The 18,422-nt window shown below is 42.0% G+C and overlaps 1 protein-coding gene across 6 annotated transcripts in view; it reads right to left on the bottom strand.

The window, feature by feature from the left end:
* LOC102563004 (von Willebrand factor D and EGF domain-containing protein) overlaps positions 1-18,422 on the bottom strand; it is a 323,208-nt gene that overhangs the window by 174,282 nt on the left and 130,504 nt on the right. For all 6 annotated transcript variants that reach the window (XM_059727409.1, XM_059727412.1, XM_059727411.1 and 3 more), the window contains 3 exons: positions 14,091-14,308; positions 11,378-11,451; positions 787-1,057 (listed from right to left, as the gene is read on the bottom strand). In XM_059727409.1, coding sequence (XP_059583392.1) covers positions 787-1,057; positions 11,378-11,451; positions 14,091-14,308 — 563 coding nt within the window. The remainder of the gene's footprint in view (positions 1-786; positions 1,058-11,377; positions 11,452-14,090; positions 14,309-18,422) is intronic.

Genomic DNA, 18,422 nt, shown 5'->3' with positions numbered 1-18,422 from the left:
TTGGCTTCTTATGGCTCTCTTCTCACCCAAAATATTTTCTGGAAGAAATATTGATAATGCAGCCTTAATACTAAATTATTTTTCTAGATCCCTACTATGGCACTTATCCTCCAGGCAGCTCTCTAATACTGGCTGAACTTGCTCTTCTAGTGGCTATAAGGAACACACTCAGGATTACAGATTTGTAACATGGATAAAAGCTACTCAATGCAGACTGGAGAGTACATTTATGCCTATCCCCTTTTCCAGCAAGTATTCTTGCTAAGGTAAGTCCATTGCAGGGCCATATTGAATGTGTTTAAAGAATATACGGAAGTAATCTATGATCACTGCTTAGTAAAATCACCACTATTACCTACTTGTTGGTCTCTACTACACCTGTCTACATGAGAAGATCACAATGCAGTCCCCTCAAAGTTACTCAATTAGCTCTTTGATTATGAGCTTTTCAACTTTGACTTCAGATTTTTCAGAATCTTTGTTGTACATGTGAAAAGTGTTCAGCGGAAAGGATGGGAAAAGGGGAAGGCAGTTGTCTTTTGTATCACTGTGATACAAGTAATACATATTAGTTTTGTCTTAGGTATGTGTCTGAGCAGTATTGTTTTGTTTTGTCGTACATACGGTTAAATTAACTCTTTAACTAGTACTTTCCCTTAGGCTGATTTTTTTTTTTTTTTGCTGTGAGTACCCTTATGGCTATGGGGAGACAGGGATTATACACTAATAATACATGAAAGGGAAATCAACATTTTCAAAAGAAAAGAAAAGTGAAGATCCACCTACAGTAATTTTTCTCTCTCCATACGACTTCAGGATTTTGACGCGTGGCGATGCTTCAGTGCTTTTAATGGATAGCTGAGGTCTGGTTTCGTGAAACTGACCATTACACATATCCAGGACAACGATGTCATTAGCTTCCCGCGCAGCTACGCCGCAGTTGCAGGCAACAGCATGATGGTGACTTCCGCAGTCCCACTGACGGACATGTACCTCAAACACACGGGCCAGGCTCTTGGACAAAATGAAGGTTCCAATTTTATAATTATCATAACGCCTAAACAACAATAAACAGAAACAGGATTTTGAGACCCAGGGTATACACCTATGATGACTGTTTGTTTGTACTCTAATAACAACACTGCTTAATTAGGACAGCATGGTGGTGGCCTTGGAAGAGAAAGAAAATCAACGCATGGGGAAGCATTTATTCAGTACCAGAAGCAAGCTAACACCACTAGAGTTATTAGCTGGAAGTGTACAAGAATTCATGTGAGAAGCTGGTAGCTAAGAGTGGCTGCTATGGCAACGGGCATGGATAAAAAGGATAAACATTTGATAAAAGCAAATGGGGAAAAAATCCCTGCCTCCAGGCCTTAATAAATATGTTTTGGTTCTAACTGGATGCTTTACAGCATGATATTCTTCAAAGCAAAATCAGTGCTCAAATAACACCTTCTGTGACTAATCACTACATTTTTACAAGGCTGACTGTGGCTAGGTGAATATTTCATATGAAAAATTAAGATTCAATTGGAAGCCTGTTAAAGTGAAATCATTTCCCCCCTTTCAGAACAACTTCACTGTAACATAAGTTTCAGTATAACTGGATTTGCAATTGGTACATTGCAGCATCAAACAATTTGGAACTTTCACTCTAGTCTGTTACAAATAGAGTTTCATTCCATCTGAATTCACTGTGGGATTAATTCTGTACTTGATACCCAATTTGTGTTATTCAGGCAAAATTCCTGTAGACTGAACAGTGAATTTTGCTTGAGTAGTGACTGCAGGGCTTACAAGGGATCCTTTTTTACTTCCAAAATACCTGCTTTTTCTAACATTTTAATCACTTATTACTGTTAGTCTCATTTTACTCCAAAAACTTTAGAGGTATAACTAGAAGAAAGAGTAGTTGCATGATTTATGGAGTTATTGAGGGATTTCCTTCTGTAGGCCAGTTGCCTGCCATGCTTAGAAACAGCTTCCTTTTAAGCAGCTACATTTATTTTTAAAATACAGGGGTTTTTTTTAGGAAATTTCATTCAATAGAAAATAAACTCTTATTTTTCTTTTTCTCTGACTATTTACTATAATGTAAGGAAAATATGAAAATAATTTCAAACAATGAAAACAAAAAACAGGAAGTTTTAAGAAAAGCATTCTGTTTACTGTTTTCTTTCTTAATTTATTTTTTATTTTTCCGCTATTCCAGAGAAGCAAATAGGCTTTTCTGCATATATGCTGAACCCAGATTAAGGTTTTTTCATACAGATATATATATATACCAGGAGGCTTTTTCTTTTCCCAATTAAATACCACAGAAATATGGAGTTCACCTGTTTATTCCTATAAAAAAGTGCATTGTCTTTTTACTTCCTCTTGAAAAAGTCAAAAACGTTGGCTATAATGAGCAAACACTATCAATGGATGTCTTCTCTTTTCCAATCACCTCAATAAAAACTAAAATATACTCTTAAAAATGTTGCAAACATCCTATTAGAAATAAAGAGAGCATAGAGAAGCATAACCTCATTCAATGTCAAGTGCTAAACCCTTTGGGAACTACACACAGGTGGGAAAAGGAGGTGCTATAAAATATAGTCAGAGTCATACAGTTTTCTTTGAACAGCCCTGTTCATCTGGAGGCATTTTGGAGGAAGGGGTCATGGAAAAGGTAGGGTTACATCATCTCCTGGTCTCTCTTGTAAATGTATAGGACTGTGTTAACACATACATGTAACTGTAATTCATGCTAAAGGTAACATTTAATTTAATAATGAGCATAGACTATGGGCCCATTCAGACTCTCAGTGAAGTCACTGAAAGTCCTCAAGTCATGCCCACGGATCATGTAATATGTCAGGTTTGCAAAATGTCTTCATTTTAAAATGGAAATGTTATCTGAATTTGAATTGCTTGAATGAAGTATTGAATTTAATCAGATAACTCATAAAATTTTAATTGTGGTGATCACCTCTGGGCCGGCACAAGGGAAATTGAACAAGAAACCTCCAGAGCTAAAGAGCAAGGGTTGGTAGTTTAGGGCTGTAACAGTTCATAACCTCTGTGGAGTTAAACAGAGTGGGGGGCATAGGAAAAGATTGGGGGGGGGTTGCTCATCCAAAAGGATAAGGTAATTCCCCTGCATGCATTTTAGCTATTAACCTGACCTTGGCACAGTGGGCTACTGTACTTTACTGCTGCTATACTGAGTGCCCTAGGTGGTGGCTGTACACAGGGCAGCAGCAGTGACTGCTCCAGCACAAGATCAGCAATGCTGACAGCACAGCCGTTGGTCTTGTTGGACCCCCTCCTAGGATTGGCACCCATGGCTGGTGCACTGGCCACCCCCCCTTCTGTTACACCCCTAGTTATACATCTCTAAGGATACTGCTGCACACATTTTCTCTTCTTTTGCTACTCTCACCTTCTCCATCTTCCTATTAAATTTATTTTATTGCTGCTGTTACTGCTTCCAAAAGTTCAGCCAGGGAGAGCATTCCTAATGATTAACCTGCTCACATATACCTAGGATTGCTTCTTTCCTTGCCAGTGAGAGGTGTTTTATACTACTTCTGTACCCTAGACAGAGTTTAGCGAAGGATATATCCCAAAGAGAGAATATACACATTTTATTTTCAATATTAGGAATTTTGCTAAAGAAAAATGGTCAGGTGATTTAAATGATGCTTTAGGGTCAAATTCATATCAGGCCTAATTCCAGTGAACACCCTAGAATTATTACCAGTTACCAGGCATGGGAATGTCAGTATAAATTGGGTAGAATAGAATGTCTCCAAAAAAAATTCTAATTCCTGAGTGGCACGTAGCTCCATGCCCCAGCTCTGAGCACATGGTATGCAGGATACACATTTCTAAGATAATCACTGCAGTACCAATTAGATTATTTGGGTGTCATCAATGACAACTCCAAAAATTTGGGCTTTGAATGAAATCCCATTTCTTGCTGTGTTTAACTGAGGAGAAACCAAACTTAACTGTCACCTCACCCAAGATCTTGTCAAATAGGCATCTCGCCTTAGGATTATTTGAACTAGTGACTGTGCAGTGTTATCAGAGGATTAGAGCCTATGAAAACAGAAAGGTTTAGAATCTGGATGGAAAATAATTCATTTGTGAGTTAGGAAGGCTCTGGTCATGAAAGAGGCTTCTTGTTTTTAAATAGGCTCTTGCAACAAGATGGCTTCTCACAGAGCCAGGGTCCACAGCTCTCCTTGTAAAGGTAAAGGGTCCATCTGGCTTGCTGGATCCTAGGTGATTCAGGATGAAATTTATCCAGAGCTATAAGAACATGTGCGTAGACACAGCAGCCACCGGAGCTATACTAAAGGGAACCCATTGTCCCCCAGTTCTTGCAGACGGACCATGGAGCTGATTGTCTGGAACAGTAGCCAGATATTCCTCTGACTAATCTATAGGTTCTGTTCTCTTTATCTCCTAGCAAAGGCATTTTAGCTTACTTCCCTACATAAGTCCAGTCATTTTATCATTGTACAAAGTGATGACATTCTCTCCTAGTCAGTTCTGATACTTCTTCTTCTTCGGCAGTCCCTCACAGTCGAGGATGATTTTCTTCAGTGATTGCCTTATCTGGCTAATGAGGCCTATCTGTGATCAGCAAATTCTACTGCAGATCAGATGTGTTTCTGTGTGGGGTGCGCGGTCAGTGCTGGATTCTTGATTTGATCCACAACATGCTCTTTCTGCTGCTTCCACTTTTCCATCTCCTGTTGTTGGCATGAGGTTTCATGCTGTCAATGCTGCAACATCCCAGCCTCAGAGCAGCTCCCTGCCCAGCTGCATGCCCTGCCAGTGTTGCTGGGGCTGGTCCCCATGGAAACACTGGCCCTGCACTGTCATGCCTGTTCTGCTCCTGGGATTTCCATGGAAACTGGCCGCAGCGATACAGGCAGGGGCTACTGGGAGATGGAGGCTGGCTGCCAGCTGGATCCACCATTTTACCCATCCCTGTCCTATAAGGCCAAAAAGGATGACAGCAAAGGGTCAGACCAGGAATCATTACTGCTTTGGATCATTATTATAACAGTTGTAACCTGCAATAATTCTACAAAATGATTTTCTGGTTGAAAAGTTCCCTGCAACAGACTCTTCCTCCATTTGGGGTTGTCAGGCGATAGTTTCCCATGAGTTGACATTGATGTTGTATTTTTTTTTTCTTAACTTGGCCTTGAGGATCTCCCTGAAGTGCTTTATCTGCTCTCCTCCTAAGCATACACCTTGACTGAGCTAGGAGAATAAAACTTGCTTTGAGAGTCTGGAGTTGGACATCCAGATGACATGGCAGGCCCAATAAAGTTGATGTTGGATGATCATCACCTTAATACTCATGGTGTTTGCTTGCAGGAGGATGTTAATGTTGCCATGTCTGTTTTCCCACTGGATTCAGAAGATCATCTGCAAGTAGTGCTGATGGTACTTCTCCAACAGCTTTAGATGTCTCCTATACATTGTCCATGTCTCAGAGCTGTAGACCAAGGTGGGGATCATGACTGCTTGATAAACCATGAACTTGGTTTTGGATCAGATTTTGTGATCTTCATATACCTCTTTCTTCAGGTATCCAAATGCTGTACTTGCACATTTGAGGAGATGTTGGATTTCTTTGTCAATGTCAGCCTTCTGCAAGAGATGGCTTCCAAGGTATGGGAAATAGTGTTCTCCAGAGTCTCACTGTGGATCTGGATTGCCCGAGCTGGGAACTGTTCATTAGGACCTTGTTGGTAGAGAACCTTAGTCTTCTGAATGTTAAATGTCAGTCCCATTTTCTTGTATGCCTCACTAAAGATGTCAACAATTGCCTGAAGGTCTGTTTCCGAGTAAGCTCACGCTAGAGTATCATCAGTGTACAGGAGCTCAGTGATTGAGGTCAGGGTGGTCTTGGTTTTGGCTTGGAGTTGGCTGAGATTAAACAGCTTACTATCCATTTGGTAGTTTAGCTCCACTCAGGCTTGTTGGTGGTGAGATGTAGCATTGCAGCAAGGAATATTGAGGAGAATGTTGGAGTAATGACACAGCCTTGCTTGATTCCCATTTTAATCTCAAAGGGATCTGTGATAGATCCATTACTGAAAACCACCACTTGTATACCATCACAGAGCAGGCAGAGGATAGTGACAAATTTTGGTAGGCATCCATACTTCAGAAAGATCCTCCACAATACTTTTTGGCTGGCAGTCAAAAGCTTTCATGAAGTCAAAGGCCATGTAAAGAGGTTTATCTTGTTCCCAGCATTGGATGCCTCTCACCACTGGTGTTGTTCCCAGCACATGGCTGCTTGTCACCATTATCTGGTCACCAAAGGGTTTGAGGAATGTGCTGGAATAGCTGTTTTCATGGAAGACACCTGTGTGTGACTTCTTTATCATGGAGAAGCTTCCATATGGCTCTTGACAGAATGAGACCTTGATCCAATGGCAAGGAGACCAAGACAATTGGGAATATCATTCTGCTGCAGCTTTCATCCACCTTTGCAGCTGTTGAGTCTAACATCTTCTGCCTTCTCCACCACTGAGGACTTGTAGATCCATGGCTGGGGGCTGGGCAGGCTTATTATAGTGTTGATCTGTACTCAGCCTGTCACAGCACTTTCAAAGGATATATGTGGCTTTTCAGGAGGCAAAGCATTGTCATCTGCTGTCCTCACCATCTAGTGGTGTTGACACTGCTTGGTCTGCCACTGCTTATTCATCAGGGTTTCCCCAGCGTATTTTACAGCTAGCCTTCCCTGAAGGTCATTCCACTATCCACCACTTGGGATCATCCTATTATAGGCATTAGGACAGAGCTGTACTGTTACCCAGTGCATCCACATAAATTTAATGTAAGAGGTCCAAAATCTTCTTTTCAAGGTAAAATGCAAAATGAGATTAATTATATATAAATTATCCCAAACAGTTGTATACTTTTTTGATATTACCATAAAAGAGTTAGCTGTTCAGCAGAAACCAATCATTCATTTTTGGGAATCTACAATTTAGCACGAGAAAGGCTTTTGTACTTATAATGCATCATAAGTAATAATGAAGCCTATACTTTCTCTATGCCAGGCTTTCCTATTTGTTTCACTTAAAAGACATTTTGCTATAAAAGGAATAGTTCTTTTAGAGTATTTTTTTAATAAAAGCATTGGCCAGAGTAACTAATGCTATTGCAATTCTATATATCAACATACACCAATAAAGTAGATCTTGTACTTCAAAATATGTTGCTTTTTCTGCTTATTAGTCACTTTCTTTGTCAAAGGAATACAAGAATTTTAAAGTAAATGCTTCTGTACAAATATATCTACAAAAAGGTGTACAGAGAGAACAAATTATCATGCAAGGAATAAAGTAGATAATTCATAGTGTCACAGAACATTATATGAGGTGAAATATGGTAAATTCATCAGATTACAAATTACTGAGTAGCTATTACTCACCTGTAGAAGTTTATTACAAAAAGAAGTAAGCAATCATAAAATAATAATAAAGAAAAAAACACGTTATTCACCAGAGTTGAAAACAGAAGAGCTTTTCAACCAGAAACATCATTTTGTCAGAATTAATTGAGGTTACAACTGCTGTAGTAATGATTCCTGGTCTGACCCTTTGCTGACATCCTCTTTGGTCTTCTAGGATGGGGTGGGCAAAATGATGGATCCAGTTGGAGGCCGAATTCCATTTCCCAGCATCCCCTGCCTGCGTTGCTGCAGTCTGTTTTCATGGAGACCCTCCAAGGAGCAGAGCCCTAACAGCATGGGGCCGAGGTTTCTACAGAGACCGGCCCCAGCAGCACTGGCAGGGTGCATGGCAGGGTGGGGAGATGCTTTGGGGCTGGGATCTTGCAGCATTGACAACATGGTTCAGAGCCAGGGCAGAGCTGCAATTTGTAGATTGCGGCTCTGCCCCAGCTCTGGACCATGCTGTCACCATGGCAAGATCCCAGCCCCATAGCTGCTCCCCACCCAGCCATGCACCTTGCCAGCACTGCTGGGGCCAATCTCCATGGAAACACTGGTCCCATGCTGTCACGGCTCTGCCACTCCTGGGATCTGCCTGGAAACTGGCTGCAGCTACACAAGCAGGGGCTGCTGGGAAATGGAGTCCACCATAGGCCCAATCTGGCCTGTGGGCCACACTTTGCTTGCCCCTCTTTTAGAATTTACTTGTGTGTGCTATATACATTCATTATGTATGCCAGTGTTTTTCCATGTGGGGTGGGCACAGTAGTTTTCAGTAGTTTTCAACCTTACTGTTCCTTCTGTGAAATCTTCTTGGCCTAGCTGCTCATGTTTAGTGACCGCTTCAAATCGCCACAGCTCTTGTGGTCTCCAAAAGCTGTTGTTCTGCTGCCTCATTCATCCTGTCAGCCTGCTGTTTTCTATTACCTAACAATTTGCCTATATTAAGTCATCCTCCCTCCCTGTTTTCACTGCCAGTGGTGTGTAATCCCTTCTGACACAGCCCTTGACTTTCCTTCTGATGCTGCATTATTTTTTGTAATGCACTTTTGTGTACTTTTCTTGCCCTGAGCTGTCTGCCCACTCACTGTTTAGAGCATAGTGTTTTCCTTGCTGCACATCTTCAGTCTCACGTGTTCTTTTTATGAACAAGAGGGTCTTAACTTAGCCTTACCATGTACCTGTCAAGTGTACGCCATTATCTATCAAGGGACAAACAAGGATTGCTCTCTTCTTCTTTAAATACTGCATCACATTAGACATTGTTCATCACATGTATTATCATTTTAAATATTAACACAGCTGAATATGTAAATAGAAATCTTGCATCATTGATGGCTAATAGAGAAGCAGGTGCATTCAAAAGACAGAAATTATTTACAATAATAAAGGGGAATAAAATTAGGTATAACAGGATCATGAAATTAAGGGTAGGACACTTGGCTGAATATTAAGAAGAATTTCCTAAGAACAAAATATATTAGTGAAATAACTTGATTATTGGAAAGACAATTTAAAGACAGACTGGACAATTTTGTGGTAGCTGGGAGGGATAGGGCCTTTTTCATTTAAAAAATCTGTGCTTCTGAGGTCCTGCTACATATGGATATTCCTTTTTAGTTGCCATGAACTCAAAGATGGTTACATAAAATCAATTATTTGTAAACATTCTCTGAAATATCCCTCCTTGCAATCAATAATGGAATTGCATAAGTGTAACTTGGAGTAAAAGCTGGCTTAATAGCATTAATTTAATTCATGGATTATTGAATAACATAACAGTAATTTATTATAGCCCCTCAGTGGCAAGTTACCTTTGGTGCCTGCCACTTTAAGAGGTTTGAGCAGGCTGTGGAGCAGCAAGCAGGTGTGAGTAGGCTTTATGAGGCAGTCACATGACCATAAGAGGGCTCCTGGATTTGAGGATCGAGTTGGGCAGCCTTAGTATAAAAGCAGGCCCTCAGAGCTGAGCTGGCAGTTGCAACTGGGGAGCCAAAGGGTGAACAACTTCTGGCCAGAGTACTGCTGGTCCCAGAACACTTGGAGGTTAAGGGTAGAAACTATGAGGATGGAGGAGGTTCCTGGTTTTGGGGAATGACCTAAAACTACACCCTGTTAGGGTTGGATGATGTGGTGGGGCTGCCTGGGTTGGGGTGGTGCTCAGGAAATGCCACACAAGTGCCTTCTTAGTGAAAGGCAAGTATGGGGTGCTGTATAGTCTCAGCCTCCATGACCTGGTGGGTTACCCCATAGAGGAGACAGACAAGGGGTCCAGGCATGTCATCAAACACCTGAGGCCCAACGGACAAAATGCCTAGTAGCCCCAGTGAGGGGGTGGGTGAGAAAGCAGTAGGCCACGTAGAGTAGGGTTCATATGGGTGGGCCTGAAGGACTGTGCATAGACTGGCCTTAGTGATCAAGTGGGCTGTGCTTGGAAGGGTCCAAGAAGGTGGACCATATGGGAGAGTGAGCGGCTCAATAACACCCAGAGTAACCTTGACTGGCCCATGTTGGGGCCAGGACCAGACCAGGTGAAGAACCATGAGGGATGGCCAGAGCCAGGGGCCTTGAGTTCCGACTGGCCTAAAGGAGAGGCCAGGGCCCGTGTGGCCAAAGGTCCTGGAGGGGACCACTGCTGAGAAAGAAAAGGGCTTAGGGAGTTTTCCAGCCCAGAATGACGGAGGAGATTAGATCGCCTGAGGAGGAGGGATCCAGGTGGGGTCTGAATATCGGGCAAGCATACACTGAGGCGCAATGTGAGGCTAGAGCCATTTACTGATGCCTTTTGTGAGGCATGGGACATGGTGTAGGGATGGCATGGAGCCGTGTATTATGCCATTGGCATTGGGCAGTAAATGAGCAGCCTTCCACCTTGTAAACAACTACTTCCAAAGTTACATCAAAGGCATGGCAGATGAAGCAGGTATGCAGACTGCCCTAGACAGGTGGGTGGGCCAATGATTGGACCGGCCTTGTGACAGCCCCCTATCACACCCTCTCACTCTAGGATCCGCTGAGCTTGCATTATAATGTTGTAGTATATTGCTGAGAAGTACTCGTGTTCTAATTCTCTGTGGTTTATGAGTTTCCAAAAATTGTCTTTTGCGAGTACATTTCTCATTCTCATTCTAAGCTCAAAAATAAATTTGATTTTGAGATTTAAAGAAAAGTTGGATGGCCATTTTTTGCTTATTTTCACATGGAAAATAACAGTTTCTGGGCTTAAGTGCTTAAAAGATAGGGACGAGGAGTATTAGAAAAATACACTGTGCACATAAGTTTCTAAACTAATATAAAAATGCAGGGTTTAAATAATTCTAGCTATCCATGAGCATGTGTGTATGGAGGATCCTTAAGAGTGCCTCTATTTTTTTCCCATGAACCCAGATGAAAAAGCCTTCTACCTTTGATGCTGCATGGCTTGCATTTTCAAAGATTGTGTTCTGACTGGAGTGCATTCAAACCTACACAGCTTGTAGTACTTGTAGCTGGGACTGGCAGATAGGATACTAGACCTCTGGAGTGACATCTGATGTAGTCATCAAAGAATCCCCACTCCTATAGGATTTGCAAAAGAAACTGTGCATCTGGTAGATGAGTAGGTATGCTGTGCTTAATTGAGGGTTGTAAAATTTGACCCTATGTTTTCTTAAAATTACTCAGTTTTTAAAGTGCCATAGCTACAAAATACATAGTGGTGCATCCTTTCATTAACAGGAATGTAGACATTTAGAAAAGAGATGTGACTTTTATAGATTCACTGCATTTATCACTACAAGCAAATTACTGTAACAATCCTTTGGTATTGTAATGTAAAATCAAATAAATACTGCATTCAGGAAGTGAAAACTGCCATAATTGAGCCAAATGATTTCAAGTTAAAATACTCACCGTCCATCAAATGTGGTAACATGTGGATCAGTGAAAGAGTAGCAGTTCCCTGTTGGGAGGTCTTGAACTGTGACCTGGTTAAAATGAAATAGGTAATAAATGCAATCTATGCAGCAGTTTTTCTTCATTATTTTCCTTCACAAAACATTAGGGGCAGCATTCATGTGTCAAGTACAAACTGAAACCTAACTTATAAAACATAATGCAGAATTGGTACAGAATAGGATTCCTTTCCAAACAACTGAGTGTAACTATCTACAGTCTGGGAGTTGAAGGTATTATCATTTTCACCTAAGTTAATGGACTGCCATTCTCTTTTCTGTTTGGTAAAAAGAGACGGTTTTCCTGTTAAATTTGTCCATGGAGAAGCAGAGCCTTCACTGAGATTAGCAAGAGTTTAGAACACTCATTAAATTGCACTAATTTCAAAGTCGGACGTGTGGCATAAGGTATGCTATAATTAAGGATCATTAGCATATTTTAGGAGCCACTAACTGTCCGCAGGTGTGACCTTAAATTTTATGGTATGTAGTTCCAGTGATTAATTTATTTCCCAGGCAGATTATAGACCAAATTCTGAGATCAGTTACTCTGAAATGACAGAGTAACTTCCCACTGATTCCAAGCTATCAACTGAGTATCCCTTGACTCCAGGGTTGCTAGAACCATCCTCACTGCATATGAGACTGAAAGGTGCTACCACCACATCCCAACTAACATCCCCCCACATGCACCCCAACTTTTCCCCTAGGCTTTTTCTTTTCTTTTCTTTTTTTTTCATAATTACTTCATCAGTATGGAGAATGCAGTGACCCTGCTGCTGCAAGTTAGTGAATGCATCCATCTTTTCACGCGTTGATTTTATCAAATTGTTCAGTACAATATACAAGGATTACTGCAGTACCAAAGACTATTTTGATATTAATACATTGCACTGATTTTTTTTTTTTTCTCAGCTGTGCTTTGAGGAGCTATTGTACATTACATTACAAGTAAAGTGGTTTCCTTATTCTTCTCAAGGATCAACCTTGCTTAACTGGGATCAAATGCAATTTATTATTAAAATAGGGAATTGGACTTTACATTTTCTCGATTATCATGTTTTAATAAAAGCATTAATACCATCAAAAATTAATAGAGACTTGATTGCATCGCATTGAACTAGCTGCAATTACAAATGTAAGAAAAATACTTAAAATATTTAAGGTAAGATTACATATGGGAGGCAAGAAAATAGATGCATGTGTGTTGTACTTTTTAGGTACCATTCCTTTGGACCTAATTTTGATCTAATTTATATCAGTGTAACTCCCCCAAAGTCACTGATGTGACACTATTTAAAGCCTGTGTAACCGAAAGAAGAATACATGTTGTCCTCAAAGTCTGGAGATAAGTTTTGACCAAAAATGAGAACCAGATATTTAATTAGAGGTGTCTTTGCTTGTACTGAAAATATATTGGATTTGCCAGCTCCTTGGAGTGGGATCAGCTGTGCTGGGTTGTGTCCCAGCACAACTGATCCACTTCATTGGTCTTTCTGGTTCAGGCCTCTGCCAATCCTAGGGCTTCAGGGGCTCAATCCTATGAGACAACTTGGGTTATCAACTCGGGGCGTGCCTCTGCAAAATGGGAAAACCCTGGGGTTCCTGCACGGGAATTATTTGGCCATGCAGGATTGGGCCCCTGCAGTCCTTGGAAAATTGGCTTGGGACAGCTGGAGTTCAGGCAGGTCTAAACTGCCCGTACTTTCCCCCCATAAAGCGAACAGACGTGGTCTACAAAAAAGAAGCACAATTTTTACCACCTTTAGTCATGGCCATAATTTTGGGCATTTGTGGCACGAGAGGCATTGATATCTTTTTATTCGGGCTTTGCAGCTGTTTACAGTTTGTGTTTTTTAGCCAACTGACATGTGCGTTCTGGCGCAGTGGTCCTTTCCTTCCATCATGTGGAAACATTACTGTACACTTCTATCACAGCTCTCTTCTACAAATCTCAAGGAACTGCACAAACATTAGGCTAAGTCCTCTTTGCCTCAGTCACTTGAAAAGGGCTTTTGAAGTAAATGCAAATAAAACAAGCAGGGTTGGCTCATAAATTCTAATTATTTTTATTATGCCCATTTTATACATGGATAAACAGAGACACAGAGTGGTTAAGTGTATCATCAGAGGTCTCACAATGAGTTATTGGCAGAGTTGAAAATTGAACACAGGAGACCCGACTCTCTGTGTCCTTCTCTAATTACTAAGTGACTCTCTATCACCTGAATTAGCTTTGTTGTGAAGCATAGCTGGGAAAGCTTAACCAATGGAAGTAAGTTTCCTTGCGGGGCAGCTTTTCTTTCCTGTTCTCTGTTCCACAGCATATCTCCTTCTCCTGGATGTTGTTTTCCTCGCCTCTTTGTAAAGAAACGTTCAGTCCCCAAACAGGCTTTCCCTGCTCTTAAGGCACGTACATTCAAGTGTGATTACAAGTATTATCCAGCTGTTGGTCCTGCTGATTTGCTGACTAGTAACCAAACACAACACAAGTCTGCTAAAACAAAATGCTCTGCGTGTTATTTTTTTGGCACATTAGGTCACTGTGCTGACTTACTCTGCTAACAATTATCCCCAAATGTGAAAGATTTTTGTTGTACTTTTCCATCTCCTCTCAGCAAAACTTCTGCTTAAGTTTGCCATTTTTTCCCCAAGTTAATTTAATAACCAACCTTTACATCCTTTGGTGTGTAAGCCCTCCAGAAGAGATCACTGCTTTTGACTGGCTCGGCTCTGATATAACTGACGCGGTTTCCATCCTGGGCAAAGTCTGTCACCGCTGTCACAGTGAGTGAGGCTCTTGCACAGCTGCCTTCTGTACAGGGCATCTGCTGCAGATCCACCTGGCATGTTGAAAGGGCTATGTTTGGGGGTCCCTGGGCGAGACTATCTAAAATGTACATGAACACTGAGCTTGATAAAAGATATTAAACAGTTGTCCCCACGCTGTTTACTTTCAAACATACATATTCCTTCTTCAGACACACATGTACGTTGAAACCAGATGGGGTTTTGTGTGCAAACTGTGGTTGTGACTAACCTAATCTGGCATCACTTTGCAAATATTGGTTGTATTTCTCTTTGCAATACATATTTTCCTGCGTTCCCACTATGTCTTTCTATCTACAGGTTCTTATATCTTCCTGAGTGACACTCCTATCCCAAGCCCACAGAATAAAGATGACAAAGAATAAGACTATGCTGGAAGAAGAATCACAGGCCAAGGTACTTTAAAATCTATTGTCAATTTGCCTGTGTGTTACCTTCATCACAAAATAGAGTTGGTGGAAGTTTGTTTAATTAGAAATTAAAGAGGGGTTCAAGTTGTAGGAGGGAAGATGGGTGCTTAAATCATTATTGGATGAATTTGAGGTTTTTGGAAGAAATAATTTGACTGTGTTTTGGGAACCCTGTATTTTCCCGCTCTACCACACTTTCTGCGAGACCATAAAGCATTTCAGAACATGGTGTTTAGAGCATTAATTTCAGAGGTGGGATATGCAGGTTTAAATCCTCTCAGGCAGAGGAGAGAATCTTGACCTATGTCTCTGCCCTTCTTGATAAGTGAATTCTCTACCCACTGGGCTACTGGCTAATAGATTGTCCTCCACACCCCACTAACTTTATGTTGTGTGTGTTGTGTGTATGTGGATCCAGCTTGAAAGTTGAAAGTTTATGAGCAGAAAGAAGTAGTTAGTTATGTTAGAATCAAATCAGGTGGAAGGCAAGGTAGATATGCACCTTATATACCGGGGCGGACAATTATTTTGGGTAGAGGAACACTTAATGAGTTTTGGGAAGCTGTTGAGTGCTGCGTGGATAGCTGCGCCCCTTGATGGTTGCTCCGCACCCTTGTCACCATCTTGGGATGGAAGTCCTACCCCTACACCCCTAATCTTTGACACTGGAATTCCCTCCCCTTGTCCCCCAGAAATGCTCCTTTGGAGGGGGGGAGGGAAGGGGTTGCCATCTTAGAACCAGAAAAAAAACAAATCATACACTAAAAGTCAAACACCTTCTGTAACATATTTTAATTTTATTACAAAAATATTTTTGTCATGATTTGTATTTGCATACTGTATATAGCGGGGATTGCATAATAACTCAAAAAGAAATTCTTAGTCTTGTATATACTGGGGGTGTGGGCAGGGGTGTGTGTGTGTGTGTGGTGGGGTGTGGGGGTATATGGAGTGTGTGGGTGTATATGGTGGGGTGTGAATGGGATATGTGTATGTGGTAGGGTGTGGGTTTGTGGGGGGGCTTGTGAGGGGGTCAGGTGGTGTGTGTGAGGGACATAGGGTATGTTAGGGGGTCATGTATATGTGGGGGTTGTGGGGGCAGGGTGTGGGGTTTGTGGGTTGTGAGGGCAGGTGCGGGGTGTGGGGACTCCAACACTCCCCCATGGCACAGGAGTAGCAGGTGGAGCACTCGGGCACAGGTGCCTGGCAGGGTATGGCTCCAGCCAGAGCTGCACATCATAGCAAGGGGCACAGCATCCACTGGGCCATCTGTATCACTGGTACTTCCTGCCATGCATGTGCAGCCCTTGCACTTTCTGGGCCAGGAGGGAAGCCCCAAGCGCTGGAGCTGGCTGCCTTCCCTGCCCCCCAGGGGAACGAACCTGGGGCTTCCCTCCCCTGCCATGCAGCCCAGGCAGGGAAGGCAGCTGGCTCCAGCATGTGGGGCTTCCCTTAATGCCCGGTGAGTGCAGGGGCTGTGTGCTAGTGCGGGGAGTGCCAGTGATGCAGACGGCCCAATGGAGGCTACGCCCCTAGCTGCAATGTGCAGAGCTGGCTAAAGCCATGCCCTGCCAGGCACCTGCACCCTGAGCACCCCACCTACTGCTGCTGCCATCACCTGCTGGAGCTTCATGCCATGGAGGGAGTATGGGGGGAAGTATGTGTGGGGGGGTACCTACAGCCCCTGTGTTCCCTCATACCCACACGCTTCTCAGCTGCAGTCCGCGCTGCTGCTGCCCTCCCTGGCATGGGCTCTGTGTTGCTGCCAGCCCCACCCCCAGTCCCGTCTCTTCCCTACCGGCAGCCTGGAGCCAGCAGGAAACCTGGGAAGTGGAGCAGGTCCCTGGGGGCTGCGGCAGCAGCAGCCCTGCCCCAAAGCTGCGTGCTGGCTGGGCTGCGCCCTTCTTCCCACAAGGGTGGGATTATGGTGCAATAGGGTATGTTTGGTACTGTGTGTCCACATGGGTGACTTGCTTCCACTCTTGTGGGTGGAAGCATTGGGCAGGGTGCAATTCATTGTGGGGTTCCACATGTTGGATAAAAGTGCTTGGTGGGTCAGATCTGGCCTGTGGGCCGTATTTTGCCCACCCCTGTTATAGACTAACCAAATCAGAGATGCATAAGTTCCAAACAAACTAAGCAATGTGTTAGGCACCTAGCTCCTCAGTGCTGACAACACTTAGGTGGTTCTGATTATGCACAGAACAAGGGTTTAGTTGCGGACTTTAGTTCCCATAGGTACAGCTAGATGCTTAAATCCTTTTGTGGATTTGATCTTTTTGTACTTCAGTTTCCTGTTATGTAAAATGAGTGTTATAGCACCTGCCTGTCTTGCAGAGGTGTTGTGAGGATGAATACATTAATGTATGTGAATGGTAATGGAAGCTATATAAGCTTCAGAGATAGTTTGAATGGTCATTGCTGTCCATAAAATAGACAGAGCGAGGGGACTAAAAGGTTACTCATGCAGTTCTGCTAATGGATTCCGGATTTTACCTCGAGGACTTTTACCTCCGGAGGTGAATTGGCTGTCTGTATACATTCTTAGTCTTGTGCCTCTGTATTGATGCTTCCCTCATGAACAAAGTGTCCAACTATTCAATAGTATAAGTTTTATCAGATGGACATGTTCTGTAGGAACTGGATAGAGACCACCATTTTTTAACATAGGGTACCAAAAAGCAACTGGGCTCCAATACTGTTTGTCGCTGAACCACTTAAACAGGATTTGAATTATAGCTACATAGTCCAAAGCATTACACCTGATGTCAATGGATCCTTTAAAGACATGTGGTGAAACTCTAGAATCATAGAAAAGTATGGCTGGAAGACACCTCATGAGGTCACCTAGTCCAGCTCCCTAGCCATATTGAAGTCAATGAGAGTTTTGCTTCTGACTTCATGGGAGCAAAAATTAATGCAGAATATTTAGTTTTCACATCCTGATTCAACACTTAGAGTATAACAAGTACAGGGTCCTAAAATATTGGAAATGGGATTTGGCAAAAAAATAGAGTGATGATTCATAATTTATAGAGTTCTTTAATAATTTATAGTAGAGAGCTGGCATAAATATATTCAAATAATGTGTTAAATATCAGCTAGTAATCAGTATTTGATCCCTTATGGAAAAGACATATGCTATTTAATTGAGATTAAATTGATGGAGTTCTATAGAATTTGAACTAAAAACCCATATAATTTAATAGAAAATACTTTTAAGTATCAAATCCTGAAGTCTGGTTTACAGTTCTATGAAAAGGTATTGGCTCATTTTCAAGGTTTTTTTATTCAATTAAACAGATGCTTTTCATAAGGGATAGCTATTACCATTACGACCCTGTGAACTGAGCTCACTGCCCAGTACAAAAGTTTAAAATCAAACAAAATCATCTTGTCTAACTAACAACGATAGACTTAACAGAAGCAGTACACCATACACTCTGTTGTGTCTAGCATTCATTATGATATTATCTAACCTAGAGAGAGATTTCTATGCTTGTAATTGGCTTTCTTATCACCTATTCCCTACATAATTAACTCAACAGTTGTGGTACATGAACTGAGCTAGACAAGGAGTTTGTCATTTAAGTTCTTTGAGTATAAATTTAACCAAAATTAAAAGAGTCTTTACTTTCAATGTGTAGCATTGCAGCCAATTTAGATCTGTGGAAGGCCACAGCTTTCTTTGAAGCAAAAATACAACGGGAAATAGGGCACTGAATAAACATATGCATATATATAAAGCAGGAGGTGTTAAATCTT

Source organism: Alligator mississippiensis, chromosome 4 (genome assembly GCF_030867095.1).
Source record: "Alligator mississippiensis isolate rAllMis1 chromosome 4, rAllMis1, whole genome shotgun sequence".
NCBI lineage: Eukaryota > Metazoa > Chordata > Crocodylia > Alligatoridae > Alligator > Alligator mississippiensis.
This window is presented reverse-complemented; position numbering and strand designations above follow the sequence as displayed.